Genomic DNA, 14,098 nt, shown 5'->3' with positions numbered 1-14,098 from the left:
GCGTGGCGACGCCTTCAGGGGGGCAGGAGCAGAGACCTGGGGGGGCAGGAAACGGGTCAGCCCCCCAGGGGTAGGAAACATCCCCCCCGTCCAATGGGGCCCCGGACGCCTGGGTTCTGTAATGAGCAGACTGGCTAATGGAAGCCCAAGAGTCGGGGTTGGGAGCCCTGGGGGGGTCTCTGGGGGGGGGAGGGGAGTGTCCCAGACACCTGGATTCGCTCACCCTGGACCTGAGCCACGAGCAGGGAAACCAGGGTCCGCCCAGCCCCCTTCATCCTCAGGAGCAACCCAGGCCCTGCCCCTGCTGTGAGGTCATCGCCTGGCGGCATTGTGAGGTCAGCAGGATGATGTCACTGCGCGCGGTGGTTCCTCACTCCTGCCCCACAGCCCCTCCCCCCCCAAGCCCAACCCTGGGCCCCCAGCTCCGCCGGGGCAGCGTGCGGGGGTGGTGTGTGGGTCACTGGGAGGGTGTGTTGTGTTGTGTGCTGAACTGCACCGTGCAGGCCCAGGGCTGTGGGTTGTGGGTCATGCAGCAGGTGGTGTCAGTGCAGGGCGGCTGGGCCACGCTGGGGGGGGGGCCGTGTCAGCTGCATTGTGTGGGTTGTGTTGGCCGTTGTCGTCTCTGGGCCGGAGGGGGGGGGTGTCGCCTGGCTCCTGCACATTGGGCCCTGCCTGGCGCCATGTGACCCAAAGGGAAAGTGAAAGCAAAAACCAGACGGAGGGACGGACGGACAGAGGCACAGGAAGACGTGGGACGAGCAGGGACCGGTCCCAGCGTGACCCCCCAGCGACCCCAGTCCGAGCCCCAGGCCCAGCGACCCCAGCCAAGCTCCCGGCCTGACCCACATGGACAGAGACGTGGACCCCCCAGAGCCGCAAGGGGGCTTCAGCTTCGCCAATTGCCTCAGGTGAGACACTCGCCCCCCCCTCCCCCCGCAGAGACGGAGAACCCGGACGCCTGGGTCCCTCCTGAGACACCCCCCCGCCCCATCCACACGGGCCTCGACCCCCATTGCTGCTCCCTGCCTCAACCAGCGACACCCTGAGCTGAGAGTGAAAGTGAAACACAAAATCCCCCCCCCAGCTCTGCCTGCGCCCCTCTCTCCCGACCCACAGCCCCTGCCCCCCCGCCTGCACCCCTCCCTCCCGACCCACAGCCCCTGCCAGCCTGGCCCTGCCCCCCCCATGGGAGCTGTGGGAGGCGGCCGGGGTTCCCCTGGCAAAGGCCGTGGCTGCAGGTGACACGGCCAGGGTCGGTCACTGGTGGGGGCCGCCCGCCCTCGAGGGGACAGGCCCCGTGTCTCATCCCCCTCTTCTCCCCCCAGGAATGAGGAGCTGCAGAAGGCCGGGGGACCCCAGGGTTTCCGGGCCCCGAAGGCCAGGAAGACGGGAACCACCATCGCCGGCCTGATCTACACGGGGCCGTGGGGGGGGGGGCAGGGCTGGGCTCCAGGACGCTGCAGGAGGGGGATGGGGGCAAGGAGCTGGGGGTGGCGTCTGTGCCGGGGGACGGTGTGTCGGGCTGGGCGTCTCTCTCAGGTGGCGGCGTGGGGCTGGCTGTGGGGCTGGCTGTGGGGCGCTGACCCTGCCCCACATCTCCCCGCAGGACGGGGTGATTCTCGGGGCCGACACTCGCGCCACTGACGACATGGTCGTAGCCGACAAGAACTGTGAGAAAATCCACCACATCGCGCCCAACATCTAGTGAGTGACCCCCCCCCCACTCCCGCCCCACAGCCCCCCGCCAGCCCGGCCCTGCTCCCCTCACTCCCGCCCCGCCCTGTCTGTCTCTCCCCAGTTGCTGTGGGGCGGGGGTGGCGGCTGACGCCGAGATGACGACCCAGATGCTCTCGTCCAACATGGAGCTGCACTCGCTGAGCACCGGCCGCCCGCCCCGCGTCGTCACGGCCTGCCGCTTCCTCAAGCAGATGCTCTTCAGGTGAGGGGGCGGGGCATCGCGGTGTGACATCACTGCATGGGGAGGGGCAACATGGTGACATTACAGCATGGGGTGGGCATCATGGCGTGACATCACAGCGCAGGACAGCGCGGGCAAGGCATCGTGGTGACATCACTGCATGGGGCGGGGCATCATGGTGTGACATCACTGCACAAGGCGGGGCATCGCGGCGTGACCGCAGGGGGCGGGGGAAGAGTGGGTGTGACCTCACAGGCTCGGTGTGATGTCACTGATGTGATGTCACAGCCTCTGACGCTGTCTCCCCCAGGTACCAGGGTCACATTGGGGCGTCGCTGATCCTGGGCGGGGTCGACCCCACGGGGCCCCACCTGTACGGCATCCACCCCCACGGCTCCACCAGCAAAGTGCCCTTCACCTCCATGGGTGAGTGGGGGGGGGGGGGGGGCAGGCAGCCGGCGGGGCTGGGGGCGGCTGGGGAGAGGCGGGTGGGGGAGGGAGTCTATGGGGTTGGCTCTGACCCCTCTCCCCGCCCCCCAGGCTCCGGGGCTGCAGCTGCCATCGCGGTTCTTGAGGACGGGTTCAAGCCTGACATGGAGGTGAGCGTGGGGCACGAAGGGTGGGGGCAGGGACCCAGGAATCTGGGGGTGGTTGGGGCGAGGACCCAGGCGTCCGGGCAAGGGGGTGGCGAGGTGGGGTGGGGAAGGGACCCAGGCATCCGGGCCGGTGTGTGTGTGTGGGGGGAGGACAGGAGGGGGGGGACCCAGGTGTTGGTTGTGTGTGTGGGGGGGGGGAGGACCCAGGTGGGGGGGGGGGGGCGGCTCGGACCCAGGCGTCCGGCCCGGCTGACGCTCTCCCCGCAGCTGGGCGCGGGCCAGGCGCTGCTGGCCGAGGCGATCACGGCCGGGATCCTGAGCGACCTGGGCTCGGGCAGCAACGTGGATCTGTGCGTCATCGAGCGGGGGGGGGGGGCCCGCACCCTGCGCCCCTTCCGCACCCCCATCGCCCGCGGGGAGAGGTGAGACCGCCGGGGGCGGGGCGGGGACCCAGGAGTCCGGGGCGGGGCGGGGGCCGGGAGTGGAGTCGGGGTGAGACGGGGCGGGGCGGGGCAGGGACCCAGGAGTCCGGGGCGGGGCGGGGCGGGGCAGGGACCCGGGAGTCCGGGGCGGGGCGGGGCGGGGCAGGGACCCAGGAGTCCGGGGCGGGGCGGGGCGGGGCGGGGCAGGGACTCAGGGTCCGGGGCGGGGCTGCGGGCCCGGCTGACTCCCGCTCCCGCAGGCAGGGCCGGTACCGGTACCAGGCCGGTACCACGGCGGTGCTGAGCGAAGCCGTCACCCCGCTGCGCCTGGAGCTGCTGGACGAGACCGTGACCACCATGGACGTGGACTGAGAGCGGGGCGGGCCGGGCCGGGCCGAGCCGAGCCGAGCCGAACTCCGAACCCCGCCCCCACCCGACACAGCCCCTCCTCCCCCCCGAACCCCGCGTGACTCAATAAAGCGGCTCCGCCCCCAGCTCCGGTCTCTGTGTGGTGATTGGTGACTCCCTTCGGGGGGGCGGGGCCAGGCGGAGGGTATGTAAATGAGAGCAGCGCGGAGCCAATCGCCCCCCGCGCAGGGGGCGGATGCAAATCCCGCGGCCGGGATCATAGAGTCGGGTCCGCCGGCGGCGCAGCGCGGACGCGGAGCGCTCCAGCCGTGCCGGAAGCGACGCAAAGGGGAAGTGACGACCGGGGGCGGGGCCCCGCGGGAGGTTTGAAAAATCCGACGGAGCCGCCGCCGCTCGGTGGGAGACGCGCGGGAACCGCCCACGTCACAGCCCGGGGCGGCGACGTCAGCGCGAGCCAGCGCGGCGGGGGTGCGTGCCTCGTGGTGACGTCATAGGGGAGCCCGGAGGGGGCGCGTTGACGTCACGGTTCGAGCGAGGGGGGCTGTGGGCGCGGAGTCTCAGGCGGGCCGCTTGACGTCATCGGCGAGGAGGGGGGCGAGTCATGACGCCACGGGGCCGCGCTGTGACGTCACCGGGGCGGGGCGGGGGCGCTCGGACTCCTGGGTTCTTCGGCTCACCCTGTCTCTCCTCCCCAGGTGCGGCCCGGCCATGAGGCGAGGCTCCCCCCCGCGGCCCGGCGCCCGCAGGAAACCCCCCACCCCCCGCCGGGCCCGGCCCCCCTCCCCGCCCCCGCCCCGCGTCTCCCCCCGCCGGGCCCGGCCCCCCTCCCCGGCCCCCCCGGCCGCCCGGCTGCCCGGTAAGTGAGGGGGCGGGGCGGGGCAGGGGCTGATCGCGGAGGGGGCGCAGGGGGCCCCACGGAAGCGGGGCCAGGCTCGTCCACGGGACGTGGCAACGCCCGGGCACAAACGTGTCCCGCGTGGGGGCGGGGGGGGGCTAAGTGTGAAAGGAGGTAAACATCTGAAATGCAGCCAAACGGGCCAGCCAATCTGTGGGGCCGGTGGCTCCAGGCGGGACTCCTGGGACTGGAGCAGCCGGACCCAGGGCCGAGCCCCGGCCAGGCCGGGACAGCGAGTGTGAACTGCTGCGGGAGGTCAGCGAGGCTGGAACATAAAAACACCCGCTAAGGACGCGGTCTTTGGCTCCCCGTATGGACCGGGCGCTACGTGTCGCCTCGGGGCGCGATGCAGCCATAAAGTTTCTCGACGCCTTACGTGGCTGCGTGAACCCAGGAGAGGAGAGGCAAGTCCTGAGGTAGTTCTTAAGTGGCGCTCAGGATCTGCTCCCGGAGGTGGCTACAGCTGAAGCGCTTGAACATAATGAGATTTAACATCCCTGGGGGGCGGGCGGGCGAGACACCAGGGCAGCATTTAATTTCAGAAAGGGGAGCGAGACACAAATGAGGGCCTTAGTTAAGCAGAAATGAAAAGGTGCAGAGCCCAAAGTGGAATCCCTGCAAGCTGCATGGAAACTTTTTAAAGACAGCGTAAAAGAGGCTCAATTTAAATGTGTAACCCCCCCCCCCCCCCAACTAAAGAAACACAGCAAGGGGACCAGACCGGAGCATGAGCTCTGGCAAGTGAAGGGTAAACATAGAATTAAGGAGGCCAGACGGCGAATTTGTAGAACAGCCAAAGACTCACAAAGTAACAGGGACAATGTTTTTAAGTCCATCAGAAGCAGGGAGCTGCTAAACCAGCGGTGGGGCCACTGGCAGCACTCCGGGAAGATAAGGCCACAGCGGAGAAGCTAAAGGAATTCTTTGCTTCGGTCTTCCTGGCTGAGGGTGTGAGGGAGAGGCCCAATCCTGAGCCATTCGGTTTAGATCACAGATCCGAGGAACTGTCCCAGGCTGAGGTGTCGTGAGGGGAGGTTGTGGAACAAATTAATAAGTCGAGCAGTAATAAGTCACCAGGACCAGACGGCTCCACACAAGGGTTCTGAAGGAACTCAGATGTGAAATTGCAGAACTAGAAACGGAGGCGTGTAATCTGTCATTTCATCAGCTGCCTTGCCAGGCGACTGGAGATTAGCTAATACGACGCCAATTTTTTAAAAAGGCTCCAGAGATGGTCCCCCAATTACAGGCGGGTCGGCCTAACTCAGCACCAGGCAAAATGGTTGCAACTATAGTAAAGGACAGAATGATCTGACACAGAGACTAACACGATTTGCTGGGGGAAGAGTCAGCGTGGGTTTTGTGAAGGGAAATCATGCCTCGCTAATCTACTAGAATTCTTTGAGGGGTTCAACGAGCATGTGGACAAGGGTGACCACTGGAGAGAGTGCACTTCGATTTTCAGAAAGCCTTTGACAAGGTCCCTCTCCAAAGGCTCTTAGCTGTCACGGGACAAGAAGGAAAGGCCTCTCCTGGATCAGTGACTGGGTGGAAGATGGGAAACAGAGGGTACATTGGCAAAGGTTCAGAGGAGGCAGCAAAAATGAGTGCGGGGATGGACCAGCTTGCGTGTGAGGCGAGATTAATGAGACTGGGGCTTTCCAGCTTGGCAAAGCGACGGCTGAGGGGGTCTGGCGGGTCTGTAAAATCACGGGTGGGGTGGAGAAAGCGACCAGGGAAGTGTCATCTACCCCGTCCCACCGCGCTCCGCGAAACGACCAGGCAGCAGGTTGAGAAGGGAGGCGTTTCTCCACCCGCGCAGTCAGCCTGGGGAACTCGCTGCCAGGGGATGCTGTGAGGGCCAAGCCGAGAACGGGGTTCAGCTAAGAACCAGAGGAGTTCCTGGAGGACGGGTCCATCGCTGGCTAGGAGCCAAACCCTGCTCTGGGTGGCCCTGGGGGCGGGCGCTGGGGGACGGATCGTTCCATGTTGCCTGCTCTGCTCGTCCGCAGACGGGATCCGGGCTAGGTGGACCCTTGGTCTGGCCTGGTCTGGCCGTTCTTACGTTAAGTGCTGGGGGGGGCGTGCTCAGGGGAGGGGGGAACATCTCACTGCAGCCCCCAGGCCCTCCCTGGGATCCTCGGGCCCCCCTGGTCTCCCCTGCCCCCCATGCCTGGTGTCTCTTCCTCCCTCTGGCCCCTCTAGCCTTCCCAGATTGCTGTGCTTCCCATACTGAGGTCCCAGCCCCCTGCTCACTGTCGCTCCCCCCCAGGGGCCCGGCGCCGGCGCCGGTACCGGCCCGGTGAGAGGGCGCTGCTGGAGATCCGGAAATTCCAGAAGAGCACGGACCTGCTGATCCGGAAACACCCCTTCTCCCGCGTGGTGAGTGAGCTGCCCCCCGCCCCCCCCAGGTCGGTCCCATGGGCCTAGCCGGCCTGGTCCTGGCCCGGTCTCACCTGCTGCCCCTCCCCCCAGGTGCGGGAGATCTGCCTGACCTACACCCGCGGCGTGGACTATCGCTGGCAATCCATGGCCCTGCTCGCCCTGCAGGAGGTGAGGGGGGGCGACCCTGGGAGGAGGGGGTCTAAATGCTCCAGGGGAAGGAGCCCTGGGGGGCAGGGGTGGGGTGGATGAAGAACCCAGGGGGGTTGCGGGGCCCAGCTGGAGGGGGAGCGGTACTGTGACACAGGGGCTATGGGGGAGGGGAGCGTTGGGGGGTCTGCCGCAGCTCCCCGGCCCCCCTGACTCTCCCCCCGCACCCCTGCAGGCGGCGGAGGCGTTCCTGGTGCGGCTGCTGGAGGACTCGTATCTCTGCTCCCTCCACGCCAAGCGCGTCACCCTCTTCCCCAAGGACATCCAGCTCGCCCGGCGGATCCGCGGCATCCACGAGGGCCTGGGCTGAGGGGGGGCCCCGGCCCCCAGCACATCTGTGGAGTCCACAACCCGCTGGGCCGGGCAGGGGACAAACCTGCTGCCCCTGATCCCCAACACCCCCCGGGGCCTCAACCCCCCGTGGCACCCCTGAGCCTCCCTCCCAACCCCCAGGGAACCTCCCGATCCCTCGTATGGGGCCTCTGCCCCCCACTGAAGCTCCCATGGGGACCCCCAACCCCCTGGGGTGCTTTATCTCAGCCCCCCTTTCCCTGCTCTTTTTATTCCCCTGAACTCACCCCCTAGTCTGAACCTGGGGGCCAGGCTTTTAATGATGGATTTTAATTCTCTCCTGCCCCAAACACCCCGTGTGGGGGGGTCCCCGGGGAGGGGCGGGAGGGGGAACCCCTGGGGGGTCCCTGTGCCAAGGGGGTCCCTCTCCCCAGATCTCTGACACTGACTAGCACTTAGCCCCAGTGGCCATGGGGGGCGCGACCTGACCTGGGGGGCAGCGGGACCCCCTGGAGCGGGGTGTTGTGTGTATTGTACAGGACCGTTGTTGTGATGTCAATAAAGTTGGTTTGAAATTGTTCCCTGTGTGGGGGGCTATGTAGGGGGGGAGCAGCTGGGGAGGGGATCCTGGGGTGCCCCCCATCTGCCCCCGGCCTTCGTCACCCCCGGTTTCATGGCTGGGCCTGTTTATCTTCCAATTAGGAAAAAAAGGGATTTGGAGAAGCCCCTGGGGGTGGGGACGGCATCCATGACACACACACCCCTGCGCTTGCTGATGGATGGGACCCCCCCCCCGCTGTTCCCATGGCGACCGGGGGTCCCCAGGGTCAAGGGTGGTGAACGACGCGCTGGGATGATTTGTGCTGACAACGACTCAAGGCCGGAACGGGGATTCCTGGGCTGGAGAGACGGGGTCCCGTGGCTGGGGCCGGGATGCGGCTGGCTCTGGGGCAGGGGGCGGGGGCTGTTAATACAGGGACCCGGTGCCGGGATGCGGCTGGCTCTGGGGCAGGGGGCGGGGGCTGTTAATACAGGGCCGGGACCCTCTGGGGTGCCTGTTAATACAGGGATGCGGGATGCTGGCTCTGGGGCAGGGGGCGGGGGCTGTTAATACAGGGACCCGGTGCCGGGATGCGGCTGGCTCTGGGGTGGGGCGTGGGGGCTGTTAATACAGGGACCCGGTGCCGGGATGCGGCTGGCTCTGGGGTGGGGGCTGAGATGTGGCTGGCTCTGGGGCAGGGTGTGGGGGCTGCAGGACGGTGACACTGAACGGCTGTGAGATGGGCTGCGAAAGGAAGCTCCAGGCAGAGCCCTGCGTGGGGGGGGCTCTTTGTTTTATCCCATCCTGCCCCCCTTGCTTCTTGCAGGTGTCGCCCTCTCCTGCCCTTAGTCCCCCAAATCTGGTGGAGCCAGACTAAAGCAAAGGGCGTGTAACCTGCCCACCCCACAGCACCTGCCCACTTGCCCCACAACACCTGGCCTGCCCCCAGCCCCCCAACCACTTTCCTCACAGTGCCTGGCTCCGCTTGCCCCACGGCCCTCAGGGCGTGGGTGCGGGAGGCTGTGGGGCGGGCGTGTGGGGCGCCCTGCGTCACACCTGTCTCTCCAAGGCCCCGTGATGAATGACGGCCGGGGGCTTTATATGCCGGCTGCGCCCCAGTGCCCCAGCCATGCTGACGGCCGCTCTGCTCCTGCTGCTGGTGCTGCTGGCCCTGGCCGTGCTGCGGGGTGGGCGGGGGGCTGGCAAGGGGGCTGGCTTGGCCTCCCTGCCCGGCCCCTGGGCCCTGCCCCTGGTGGGGGGCCTGCCCCACTTGCTGCACCCGGAGCTGCCCGTGCATCTGCTGGAGCTCGCTCGGCGCTACGGGCCTGTCTACAGACTCCGCTTCGGGGCCCAGGGTGAGTGGGGCCCTCGTGGGCCCCGAAGTGACCCCTCAGCCCCCGCTTGCGGATCCCTGCCCGCTCTGACCCCCCCGCCCCCCCTCTGTGCCCCTAGACGTCGTGGTGCTGAACACCGTGGAGTCCATCCGCCAGGCGCTGACCCAGAAATGGTCTGATTTCGCTGGGCGCCCCCCAGCTTCGTTGGTAACAGGGCGGGGGGCTGGGTCGCAGGGGGCTGTGGTGCCAGGGTGTGGGGGGAGGTTCATGGAGGTGTCTGGGGGGCTCTGCCCCACCCCCAGCTCTCTGAACTCAGCTCCCCTGGGTGTCGTTGTCAGTAGTGTTCAGAGTCAACGTGGGAGCAAGAGGGGCTGGTGCTGCAGGGGGTGGGGGTGGGGGTGGTCTCTCCCTGCCTGATCGCTAACCCCCCCAACCTCCTCCCCAGCGGATCTCATCTCCCTGGGGGGCCATGATCTGTCCCTGGGCGACTTCACCCCCAGCTGGCGGCTGCAGCGCAAAGCGGCTCACTCGGCCCTGACCCGCGCCCAGCGCCTGCAGCTCGACCCGGTGCTGGGGGGGCAGGCGGCCGCCCTCTGCCAGGTGAGGAGCCTTCGCCCTGGGGAACCCCCCAGGGACCCTTTTTTGCCCCTGGGCCCCCCAGGGTCCCCCCTTCACCCCCAGGGGCCCACCTTTGCTCTGTGGGACTCCCCTTTTCCTGGGGAGCCATCCAGGGACCCTTCTTTGCCTCTGGGACCCCCCTCCAGGGACCCTTTTCACTCCTGGGATCTCCCACCCTCCAGGGTCCACCCTTTACCCCCCAGGAACCTCCATCCCCATACCTGGGAACCCTCCCTAAGGAAGCCCCCCAACAGAGCCCCCCTCCACTTCCCATCCACACTCCCCTCCCCTGTACCCCCGGGGGAGCCCCTGGCCCGGAACCCGGATCTGCCCTGGCCCCCCCCCATCACCCTGAGGGGCCCCGCCCTGGCCGGGGGGTGTCACTTATTGCCTGTCGCCCAGCGGGGGGAGGAGGGGTGCTGGGCCCCCTTGACCCATCTCTGCCCCCCCCCAGGTTTTCCGTAGCTACGGGGGGGCCGCTGTGGACGTGGCCCGAGACTTCTCCCTTCAGACGTGTCGCACCATCTGCGCCATGGCCTTCGGCCCCCTGGTGAGCCTCCGGCACGGGACCCAGGCGTCCGGGACAGCTCCCCGATGGGACTCCGCTCCCAGGGTCTGGGGGAGCGGACGGGACCCAGGCTACCGGGATAACCACCCCCCGGGGGGCGGGGGCTTTACAGCTGCACGGCCCGGGGGGGGGGATTGAGGGGCCCGGGGGGGAATTGGGGGGGGCTCCTGCTCCATCCGCCCCCTCGCCCCACAGATGCCGGACGACGCCGCTATCCGGGACATCCACGACTGCGTGACGGAGCTGGTGGCGCTGTGGGGCCGGGGCTCGGTGCGGGCGCTGGACGCGCTGCCCCTGCTGCGGGTGAGCCGGGCAGGGCCGGGCCGGGCCAGGGGGGCGCAGCGGGGGTCGCTGTGGGGCGGGGCCGAGGCGGGGAGGGCTGTGGGGAGCAGCGGGGGGGCGCTGTGGGGCGGGGGTCAGCGGGGGCGCTCTGGGGAGGGGTGGGCAGCGGGGGGCGCTGTGGGGCAAGGTGGGGCAGGCAGTGGGGGGCCGCGGGGCGCTGTGGGGGACGGGGAGCGCTGTGGGGCGGGGTCTCATTTCCGCCCCCCCCCCCCCAGGTGTTCCCCAGCGGGGCTCTGCGGCGGCTGCTCCAGCTGGTGACTTTCCGAGACGCTTTCGTGGGGGCCCAGATCCAGCGGCACCAGGTGGGGGGGGCCGGCGCCGGGGGGGGGGGCGCCTCGGGAGGGGGAGAGTCTGGGGGTTCTCCAGGTTGAGGGGGGTGTCCCGGGATGGGGGGCACTGGTGTGGGGGACGGGGCGGCTGGAAGGAATCTTGGGGCTGGAGGGGGTCTCCAGTGGGGCGAGGGGTCACTGATGGGGGGTGGGGTACAGGGAGGGGGGTCTCCAGTGGGGTGAGGGGTCACTGATGGGGGGTGGGGTACAGGGAGGGGGGGTCTCCAGCGGGGGGGTGGTCCCCGTCACCCGCCCTCACCTCCGCGTCCCCCCAGGAGTCGCTGCGCCCCGAGGGCGCCCGGGACATGGTGGATCACATGCTGCAGCTGCTGGGGGAGCGGCGGGGGGCGGGGGGCGGGGGGACCCCGCGGCCGAGGGGGGCGGCCTCACCCCGCAGCACGTGCACATGGCCCTCGTCGACCTCTTCATCGGGGGCACCGAGACCACGGCCGCCCTGCTCAGCTGGGCCGTCGCCTTCCTGCTGCACCGCCCCGAGGTGAGCCCCCCCAAACCCCCTGCACCCCAAACCCCCCTGCACCCCCTTAGCTCCCCACGGCCGCCCTGCTCACCTGGGCCGTCGCCTTCCTGCTGCACCGCCCCGAGGTGAGCCCCCCCCAAACCCCCCGCACCCCCAAACCCCCACTGCACCCCCTTAGCTCCCCACGGCCGCCCTGCTCACCTGGGCCGTCGCCTTCCTGCTGCACCGCCCCGAGGTGAGCCCCCCCAAACCCCCTGCACCCCAAAACCCCCCTGCACCCCCTTAGCTCCCCACGGCCGTCCTGCTCACCTGGGCCGTCGCCTTCCTGCTGCACCGCCCCGAGGTGAGCCCCCCCAAACCCCCTGCACCCCCAAACCCCCCTGCACCCGCTTAGCTCCCCACGGCCGCCCTGCTCAGCTGGGCCGGCGCCTTCCTGCGGCACCGCACCCCCCCGTACCCCCAACCCCCCACCATAGGCTGCCATCTGCCCTCCCAATCTCCTGCCCCGATTCGTCCCCCCATATCACCACTCTGCTCACCGGGGGGCGTGGGGGCCGTCCCCAGGGCTCGGTGTGGGGCAGACAGGGCAATCAGTGGCTGGGGGGGGGAGTTGGTGTCTTGGGGGGCAGTTTAGGGGGGACTCTGGGTGACCTTGGCCAAGTCCAGCCTTGGTGCCTCAGTTTCCTCTTCCGCACAATAGGGAGGGTAACCCCCCCCACGCAGCCCAGGGAAAGCACCAGGAGACCCTGATAAGAGTGGGTGGGGGGTTAGTGTCCACGGGGGGGTGCTGTGGGGGGGCACAGGGGCTCTGTGAGGACTCAGCAGCCAGTGGGTCGCCCCACAGATCCAGGACGGGATCCACAGGGAGCTGCAGAGGGTGCTGGGCCCCGAGCGACCCCCCAGCTACGTGGACCGGGAGCGGCTGCCCCTGCTGAGTGCCACCATCTCTGAGACGCTGCGCCTGCGCCCCGTGGCGCCCCTCGCCCTGCCCCACTGCGCCACGCGGGACACCAGGTACCCTGCCTGCCCCATGGCCTGCCCCACAGCTCCCCTGTCCCCTCGCCCTGCCCCACTGCGCCACACGGGACACCAGGTACCCTGCCTGCCCCATGGCCTGCCCCACAGCTCCCCTGTACCCTTACCCTGCCCCACACGGGACACCAGGCACCCCTGCCCCATGGACTCCCTGACCCATCTCCTGCCCCACAACCCCCTGCCCTGCCCCAGTGCACCATCAGCTACCACAGCCCCCTGCCATCTCCCACCCTGCCCCAAAGACCCCCCCCACCCCAACTCCTGCCGTGTCCCACAGACCCCCCCCCCTTCTGTCCTGCCCCACACGGGATACCAGGTACACCTCCCCCTCCTCTGCTGCAGCCCCTCCCCCACTGCCCCCCATCCCAGTGTTTGACCCCCCCCGCAGCTCCTCCCCCACGGCCCCCCGCATCCCAGCGTCTGACCCTCCCCCCCTCCCTGCAGCCTCTCGGGCTTCGCCATCCCCAAGGGCACCACCGTGATCCCCAACCTCTTCGCCGCCCACCACCACGAGGGCACCTGGAGCCGCCCCCTGGAGTTCCGACCAGGTACTGCGGGCCCGGCCCCGCCCCCGGCCCCTGGCCCCGCCCCCAGATACAAGGGGGGAAACTGACACACCCCCCCCCAGCCCTCTCACTGGACGGGGGGTGGGGGGACTCTGTCCCCGGACGCCTGGGTCCCTGGCTCTCTCATGGGAGGTGGGGGGCTCTGTCCCCGGACGCCTGGGTCCCTGGCTCTCTCATGGGAGGTGGGAGGCTCCATTCCCGGAGGCCTGGGTCCCCAGCTCTCTCATGGGGGGGGGGGGGCTCCATCCTCGGCCGCCTGGGTCCCTGGCTCTCTCATTGGGGAGGGGGGGGCTCCGTCCCGGACGCCTGGGTCCCCGCTGACGCCTGTCTCCCGCAGAGCGGTTCCTGGAGGCGGAGGACCCCCGGCTGGCTCAGCGCAACCTGCTGCCCTTCAGCTGCGGGGCCCGGGCCTGCCTGGGCGAGACCCTGGCCCGGGCCGAGATCTTCGTCTTCCTGGGCCACGTGCTGCGCGAGTTCCGGCTCGAGCCGCCCGCGCCCGGCGCCCTCCCAGCCCTGCGGGGCGCCTACGGCACCGTGGTGCGGTGCCCCCCCTTCCGCCTCTGCTTCCGGCCCCGGGGGCCCCCCGCGAGCGCCTAGTCACCCTGCAACCTGCCGGGACCCCCCGTGAGTCCCCCCCTTGTCCTGCCCCCTCCCCGCTACCCCTGGGCCTCCCTGCCCCCCCAAACACCCCCCACTCCTGCTCCCCCCAGGCCATGGGGAGCCCCCCCTGTCTGCCCCCCCCCCCGACGGCTTCTCGGGCGCTGGCTCGTGTCACGGTTTCAGCTGTTCTTTTAATATATAAACTATGCCCCCCCCATAGACTCTGTACAGGCCCCGCCACCCCCTTAACTCTGACCCCCAAGTCCTCGCCCGGCCGGGCCGCCCCCGCCGCCGGAATAAAGGTGCTTCGGGTCCATCTGTCCGTCCATCTCCCTTGCGCTGGCAGGCTTCGTTCCACCAGGGGTCACCGCTCGGCCCCCTCTCCCTGCCCCCCCCCCCCCCCCCCGATTAAAGATGCCTCCCAGGTAGGGAGGTGATGGTGGCGCCCCAGAGAAGCTGGGGGGCAGGACTCCTGGGTTCTGCCTGCCCCCTCCTACCAGGCTGGATTGGGGGGGCGCCCCCTTCAGGCTGGGCCTTGTGCACAGAACCCCCCAGTGTGGGGAGCAGGGACCCCCCGGGGGTGGGAGGGAATGGGGGAGGTGGG

At 69.2% G+C, this 14,098-nt stretch overlaps 3 protein-coding genes across 3 annotated transcripts in view; 2 read left to right on the top strand and 1 right to left on the bottom strand.

The window, feature by feature from the left end:
- The first annotated feature begins 710 nt into the window (after positions 1-710).
- On the top strand, positions 711-3,498 carry LOC137161146 (proteasome subunit beta type-7-like). Its single transcript, XM_067560245.1, has 8 exons — positions 711-908; positions 1,326-1,417; positions 1,605-1,704; positions 1,799-1,939; positions 2,229-2,344; positions 2,459-2,517; positions 2,782-2,936; positions 3,197-3,498. Exons 1-8 carry the CDS (start codon positions 847-849, stop codon positions 3,306-3,308), a joined length of 837 nt encoding a protein of 278 aa, XP_067416346.1. The 5' UTR covers positions 711-846; the 3' UTR covers positions 3,309-3,498.
- Positions 3,499-6,652: 3,154 nt separating this feature from the next.
- TNXB (tenascin XB) overlaps positions 6,653-14,098 on the bottom strand; it is a 53,111-nt gene continuing 45,665 nt past the window's right edge. The window contains exon 50 of the mRNA XM_067560238.1: positions 6,653-6,695. Coding sequence (XP_067416339.1) covers positions 6,653-6,695 — 43 coding nt within the window. The remainder of the gene's footprint in view (positions 6,696-14,098) is intronic.
- CYP21A2 (cytochrome P450 family 21 subfamily A member 2) lies at positions 10,026-13,586 on the top strand. The gene is given in 8 exon segments (XM_067560218.1): positions 10,026-10,126; positions 10,340-10,447; positions 10,702-10,788; positions 11,091-11,169; positions 11,172-11,311; positions 12,138-12,307; positions 12,773-12,876; positions 13,232-13,586. Coding segments are annotated over 8 exon segments (966 nt in total). The 5' UTR covers positions 10,026-10,108; the 3' UTR covers positions 13,492-13,586.

The sequence above is a fragment of the Emydura macquarii genome, unplaced genomic scaffold (genome assembly GCF_026122565.2).
Source record: "Emydura macquarii macquarii isolate MOO-44397 ecotype Brisbane River unplaced genomic scaffold, CSIRO-AGI_Emac_v2 contig_2249, whole genome shotgun sequence".
In the NCBI taxonomy this organism is placed as follows: Eukaryota; Metazoa; Chordata; order Testudines; family Chelidae; genus Emydura; species Emydura macquarii.
The sequence above is the reverse complement of the archived record's forward strand: the minus strand, read 5'-3'. Positions and strand labels throughout refer to the sequence as shown.